At 62.6% G+C, this 7,056-nt stretch overlaps 1 protein-coding gene across 1 annotated transcript in view; it reads right to left on the bottom strand.

The window, feature by feature from the left end:
- Positions 1–1,235: 1,235 nt before the first annotated feature.
- The window catches only part of SUSD2 (sushi domain containing 2), a gene marked incomplete in the record, with an annotated part of 10,139 nt that continues 4,318 nt past the window's right edge, over positions 1,236–7,056 (bottom strand). The window contains 8 exon segments of the mRNA XM_027775200.1: positions 1,236–4,495; positions 4,680–4,782; positions 4,880–5,056; positions 5,175–5,447; positions 5,561–5,741; positions 5,788–5,855; positions 6,556–6,714; positions 6,809–6,952. Of these exon segments, the coding sequence (XP_027631001.1) occupies positions 4,471–4,495; positions 4,680–4,782; positions 4,880–5,056; positions 5,175–5,447; positions 5,561–5,741; positions 5,788–5,855; positions 6,556–6,714; positions 6,809–6,952 (1,130 nt within the window).

The raw sequence follows: 7,056 nt of genomic DNA, 5'->3' as shown, positions 1-7,056 counted from the left end.
AAAAAACAAAAAAAAGAAAAGTAAAACATGCCAGGTGCATGTGTGTGCAGGCCCAAAATCCTGCACGGAGGGAGAGAGGGAGACTGGGTTGAAGCATGACCTTGTCCATGGGCATTACCTTCTCCTCTCTGTCTCTCTGGAATTAATTTAATTTAATTGCCCTCTGGCAATTAAAAAAAAAACATTTTTAAAAAAGTTTAATTATTAAAAAAAGAAAAAAGTTCATTTATTCGGGTCAGCAGATGGTGTAATGGTTACATGGCTGGATTCCCCCATGGTGACTGCAGTTCGAGTCCCGGACCTAGTGACTTGAAACATGCCAGGTGCCTGTGTGTCCAAAATCTGAGAAGAGAGTGGAAGAGAAAGGATTGATTGCGGTGTGGTCATTCCCCCAGGGGGGAGGGGGTGGATTTCTTATTTCTGTCTCTCTGGCACGTGTCCTACAGCAAAAATGTCTCAAAAAAAAAAAAAAAAAGGTATTTATTTACTCCATGAGCAAGAAAGACAGACAGCGAGAGAGGATCCTCTACAGAGTCCTCCCGTCCACTCCTGCCTCTGCCGGCCCAAGATCAGGGGCGTGCGGTGTGCTTGGAACGGCCCCGGATGCAACCGGAACTCCATCCCCTCCTTTAGACATGGCGGAATGCACGCATGCGCATTAAGAGACCCCGCCCCAGGGTCTGGTCATGCCATAGTCCTGCCCTCCAGATGGTAGGACCTTTGAGTCTTGCACACGTGCCCGGCATGTTTCAGGCTGACCAGGCTGGGGATTCGAACTCTGGTTGTCATGTGGGATCTGGCTTCTCGTGAGCAGACCACCGTAGCGTGGGCAGGCTGGAACTGGGAACCTCTCTGCGTGGGGGATTCCCTTTACCCCTGTGTCACTGTCTAGCCCGTAACCTGTACCTTTTGACAGGTGTTTATTTATTTTATGTATTTATTTTTAAATAATTATTTATTTATTTATTTTAATTTGATCAGAGCAAGAGCAAGAGAGAGAGAGATGGAAAATGAGACGGCAAGCTGCCAGGTCTGGGACTCGAACAGCGGTCAGTCATGTAGGGAGTCCCCAGCGCCCTTAACCACCATGCCACCTGCTGGCCCCAAGAGGTATTTATCACCAATGCTAGTGACATATGTAAGGTCATCTTTTCACACCTCTGCTTCTGGTATGTCACAAGAGGACCCCCCACCCCCACCCCCGCAGCAAGAAATAAATTCCAAAATGTATTACGTCTAATCCCAAGAGAAGTTTATTTCTCACGTGTGGAGCCCTGTGGATGGGACGGCGCGGGGACTTCCTCCATGCCGGGGACCTAGCAGGGACCCAGACTAGTGCGTGGCTTCCAAAGTCATCCTTGCAGGAGCAGGAGCTGGGGGGAAAGGCCTGGGGGTGCCGGCGGGAGGTTTGTAGGGCCCTGGACTGGGAGTGTCTGTCCACTCCTTAGTTCACTTTGCCCTGGCTAGACCTGTCACGTGACCACCCCAGTTGCAAGGGAAGCTGGGAAATGTAGTCTCATCTATGCCTAGAAGAGACTCAGCAGTGTGGGCTACTGGCACCTGTTTGACCTCACTTCCAAAAGTCGGCAGATGCCAGGCTCCTCCAGGAAGCCCTCCCTGACTTCCCAGTCCCATGACCCATTGCACTGACCATCCCCTCTTTAGGATGCGTTGGACCAGGAGGACAGGGGTCTGTCTCTTGGTGAGCCCAGCAGAGGTCTGGCCTGCAGGGAGCATTTGGCCACCCTGTTTGCAGGAAGAACCAGGCTGTAAGAACAGGGGTCCTGGGCTCCTCTGCATCCCCCTGCTGGGCCTGCACTGGGTCAGAACCTTCCTCTCCCTCACCCCTGTGTTGGCTGCTCCCCACTGTGCTCAGCTAACGGGAGGCCATGATGGCTTCTCCCTGGAGAACAGAGAGGCAGCCTCTCCCCCCAACTCTGCTCTAGCTGCTGCTGCGACCCCAGCGTGCGCTGGTGGTCCTATGTGGTTCCCGTGTCCGTGGAGACAGGAGCCTGCCTCCTGTCCCTGAGCCCGGACGGGGTGCTGGGACCCTATGGGTGTCCCACCAGCCTCCCGCATCTCCAAGTCCCCGAATTACCGTCTCCCCGGGCTCCAGGGGTGAACGGCGGCCATTGGGCTCCAGGGCCCAGACCTGAGTCTGCCATTACAACCCGGAGGCTCTTGCTGCCTCCTGTCCTCAAGTGTGGACACCGCTGTGTGGGGACACCTCCCCGAGATGGAAGTCCTCCTTTGGTGCCTCTGGAGAGCCCTCGCCTGGCTCCGGGAACCCCCGCCCTGCACAGGCTCAGCGGCATCTCAGTCTCGCAGGTCCCTGGGAAAACCCGTCATGGTCCCCCGTCAGGTGGTGGGGCTTCCCAGCCTGGCCTGCCCCTGGCACTGGGAGCGTCTGATGTTTGAGCCCAGGGGCCAGGGTCACAGACAGGGCACCCCTTTTCCTGCTGGTTGAGGGAGGCGTGGGTGCAGCTGTAGGACCTGCCCAGGGAGGGGAGCGGGTGGGAGGCCATGTTTGCAGGGCCCAGGTCTGGCAGGGGGGAGCTCCTCTGTTCAAGGGGCATTGAGAACCCAACTTCTCTCGACCCCGGTTCCTGGGGCTGCCTTGGGAAACCAGAGCTGTGAGGCTGCCCCTGCCTGCCTAGGCCCCGCCCTGTGCCTGCTCCCACAGGCCTGGCTGCCTTGGAAGCTGAGCTCCGATTTACCCAGAAGGGGCCAGCCCTGCTCTGGCTCAGCACAGGAACACATTGGGGACTCAGGTGGTGGGCGGCGAGCCCCGCCTTGCCTCCTCTGCAGAGAGGAAAGTACCTGCCCAGTGGCCAAGAGGCCGGCCACAGCTCTACCCTGCCTGGGGAAGAGCCGGGATAAAGGCAGGGTGGGTCTGGGAGGGCAGGGAGCACCTTCTCCATCCACCATCCCCAAGCCTTCCAACCTTTCTCAGGTCTTTTCTCTATACATGCCGCATGGGGCACAATCACCTCCTCCAGGAAGCCCTCCAGATGGCTAAGCCCTAACACCCAGCTCTTCTGTTTCTGGCCCAGACCCTTCAGCAAGGGTAAGGCAGAGCAGGTGGAAGACTTAAGTGACTTCTGCATTCTCGCCTGCAGGCCTGAGACTGGGGGTGACTGCGCCGCCCTCCCCGGGGAGGAAATGCTGAATCCCGGCCTTGGCTTGGACGGGTCCTGGCCGCCCAGCTGCAGGGTAGGGCTCACGGCCTCCCTGGCCTCCTCCGAGGCGCGCGCATCTTCCATCCACCTTAACCTCCTCCAGCTGTTCTACCCTCTGCTTCCCCCTTGTGGCCACTCCCAGCATAGCAGGCCGCACTGAGGCTGGCTCTCTCTGTAGGCATGGGGGACCCCTTTTGGACAGGACGACTGCCTGGCCTAGGGGGCGCCAACCTCCGGCTCCATATGAGGTCTAAGAGATAAATCTGCCCCCCATCCTGCACTGCCTAAGGCCTCCCATAGCTGCCACCCACGACCTGCTCTGCAAAGGAGGACTTGGGGCCTGGCAGGTCCCCCAGCGCCCCAGTCTGTGCTTCTGTGGCGTCCCCTCCCCTCCAAGCCCCGCCCCAGAAGACGCGTAGGGAAGAGGTTGAGCAGGTGGGCAGCGGTGGTGGGAGGCCTGCTGTGTCCAGCGCAGGACATTCCCGGGCTTTGGAGCATAAGCTCTGGTCACCCATTCACGGCCCTACCTGTGAATGCCCAGCCAAGGGACGTCCCTTGCAGGGCTGGGGACCAGGCCAGGCTGTGCCAGCTTGCTAATGAGACAGGCGGCTCTTCTCAGGGGACACCAGAGAGGGTGAAGGCACAGACCCCAGGTGGCACCCCATTCTGGGTCCTCTGCAAACATCATCCTGCACCCCGTCTTTGGAACTGAGCATTGCATGGGCACCAGGACACCGAGCGAGGAACATGGGGCTTGTTTTCTCCTCATCCAGGCAGGGAAGGCTGCTCCCAGGAATGGTCTAGAAGCGTTGCAGTTACAAGCCTGGACGGCAGGGGGCAGTCTCCCCCCAACCGAGGGACTCGCTCTCCTGGGGTCCTGGGCCGCCCACCTAGGGTTTCAGGCCGAGCCTGGGGCCAGGGACGAAGGCAGCTCGGTGCTGGGCCCCCCATGGTGGGGCAGCGGGTCTCAGGATGCCAGGGTCAGGGTCACCACTGCCAGGCTGTGGGGAGTGAGGTATTGGAATCCGAGTCGGAGTCCGGGGTAGGAAGTCTCAGGTCTGGGGAACGGGAGCCGGGAGTATTCGGGGAACAGAGCAGAGAGTGGCGATGGCGAGGACCCCTCGGGTCTGAGATGACAGAGGAGGACACCAGGTCTCAGGTCCAGATGACAGGTGTCCAGTCCTAGGGATCGGGCAATCCCAGGATTGGGGCGCATCATCCCAGGAGTTCAGGCTTTCTCAGCCCTGACGTGGCCACATGCGTCCCACGCTGCAGGCCATGCAGTCCCCTCTCACGGCTGTGAGCTCCAGACGTGCCTGCAAGAGAGTCCCGGTTTGGAGCCAGCAGGGGGTCCTGCCCCTTCCCCAGGGTCCAGGGAGTGGTGTGGGCGGGGCCCTGGCGGGCGGGGCGGGGCCCTCGGCGGTGTGTGGGCGGGGCCCCGGTAGGTGGGGCGTGGCCATCAGCGGTGTGTGTTTTTTTGCGGGCGGGGCGGGGCCTCACATGTTGCCCTTCCTCCTGCGCAGCAGCACGTAGAGGAGGGAGACCGCAGCCACCACTGCCAGGCCTCCAAAGATGATGCTCAGCAACACGGCGTAGCTCCGTCCTGGGGAGGGGACAGGGTGGTGAGGGTGGTCCGGGGTTGGCTGGCACATGGACGTGCGAATGCGGGTAAGCGGCAGCTGTGCGCGGGGCCGCCTCACCTGGCTGGCACTCGGGGGTGGGCGCAGACCAGGTGCCGTCACCTTGGCAGGTGCTGGTCTCTGCCCCGGCTAGATGGTAGCCATTGTCGCAGTGGAAGTGCACGGTGGAGCCCGCCAGGTACCTGATGCCTTCCTTCCAGCCGTTCGGAGGGGGGGCCAGCCAGCCACAGGACACCACTGGGGTGGGGGGGACGCAGATGACAGCCTGAGCCGCCGGACACCGACCGGACACCAACTGCGGCCTGTGGCCTGCCGGCAGGGGCAGAGTCCTCCCCCGCACCCCGCCCTCCCTCACCATGCTGCAGGCTCTGCGTGCGCTGCTGGTGCAGTTGGTGGGCAGCCCGCGTGGCATTGCCCACGCTCACGCTTCCAGTGGCTATCACGTCGAAGCTGCAGAACGGGTCGTCCCCGCACAGCGCTGCCACCGCTTGGGCCTGGCTGGGGCTGAGAGCCGTCTCATCCGGGAAGAGGGGCTTGAAGTTGGGGTCGTGCTTGGGCCGGTACAGGAAGTCGTGGACCAAGAACCAGGAGTCGTAGGTGAGCAGGGAGGAGGAGTTGTGCACGACCCCTGCGGGGACACGCGGCAGGCCTGGCTGGGCACGGGCCTCCCCATGGTGGCCGCCACCCGGGGTCTCCCTGTGCCATGCTCCCCCACCCACGTCTACTGTATGAGTCACTCACAGTCGGCCCCAAACTGGAACAGCTCCTGGGCACTGGTGCTGGGGGGCAGGACAAGGCCAGTGCGCAGGGTGAAGTCGTCCGTGGGGTCGTCGTTGAGGGTCCCCAGGAGGCCCTGGGTGTGGGTGAGGAACTTCTCGGGCAGCAGGACGGTCACGCTTAGGAACGGGCCCTGGACGCTGACCTCCAGGCCAGACGGTCACGCTTAGGAACGGGCCCTGGACGCAGACCTCCAGGCCGGCCCCTGAGGCCAGCATGACCGATACCCTGTCCTTGGCAGCCACGGACAGGAACATGCCTGGGCACAGAGGGTGGTGGGGCAGGTCACCCCGTGGGCACCGTACTCGCGCCCTGGAGTTCCAGGGTGTGATGGGCAGCACCGTGGACTGCGGGGTGGGACAGCTGCAGGGGAGGGAGAGGCCCCCAGGCCAACCTGCCGACTCTGGCTCTGCCAGCCCCAGCCCACGCCTGGCCAGGACCTGCCCCCCTGCCCCCCGCAAGGTGCCCGAGGGGCCTAGTCCCTGCAGGGGGGCTGTTGGGGACTTCCTGCCCAGACGGCACAGCAGCGGTGCCGCCACTGTCCTTTCCGAGGTCCTCGTCCCTCAGCACGAACAGCCAGCCCCGCAGCTGGGAAGCGCTTCCTTCTGCACCCTGAGCAGCACAGACCACGAACACAGGGTTCCAGCATCGCGGCCTCAGGGCTCCTCGGGGCCGAAGGGAGGCCACGTTCTGCAGTCCTGGCCAGGCCCCGTGGGGATGACATGGCGTCTCCGTGGGGGTGAAGGTGTGGACCTCAAGACCGCCATGGGCGGGAGTGTGCTGCACGGGGCTCCTCTCTGAGCCCCGAGGAGCCTCCGTCTCTGCCTCTGAGCCTGGGTACCACCCCGGCCTCCAACCAGGACTGAGGAGAGGTGCGAAGGCCGCGGCCACTCCCCAGCCCCTGGTGGGCTGGAAGGAGGCCAGGGCAGCCTGCCAACGGGCCTGGCGGCCCCACTCACCCTTCAGGTCCATCCAGCTCTGCTCGCCGAAGCTCTGCACCTCCTGATTCAGCAGCACCTCCAGGGCCCCGGCCCCTGCGGCCAGCCGGACCTCCACGACGTCCGAGTTGTCCTCCTGGACGGCCACCGCCGTCAGTCCCGTGCCGCGGGTCTGTGTGCCTGGGGTGGTGGGTGCAGAGCAGGGTCCGCCTGGTTATGGCCTCCTACCCGGGATGACCCGGCGCCACCCTGAGCCCCCGGGGCCTGGCCTTACCATTGGACATGGTCCCGGGCTGGGCGCGCGCCTGCACCTTCAGGTCGGTCAGCGCTGACTCCAGCAACACGTACTCGCCACGCCCGTTGAACGTGAACTTGGTGCCATCGAAGGTGACAAAGTGTGGGTCCCCGAAGACAGAGGCTGGGGTGAACACAGAGCGTCAGGCAGGGCCCGTCCCTGGCCTGCCCGGTCCTCTCCAGGTGGCCCCCAGGCTGGTACGCACCTAGGCGTGGGGGCCGGTAGCT

This window comes from Tupaia chinensis, unplaced genomic scaffold (genome assembly GCF_000334495.1).
Source record: "Tupaia chinensis unplaced genomic scaffold, TupChi_1.0 Scaffold000531_1, whole genome shotgun sequence".
In the NCBI taxonomy this organism is placed as follows: Eukaryota; Metazoa; Chordata; class Mammalia; order Scandentia; family Tupaiidae; genus Tupaia; species Tupaia belangeri.
The sequence above is the reverse complement of the archived record's forward strand: the minus strand, read 5'-3'. Positions and strand labels throughout refer to the sequence as shown.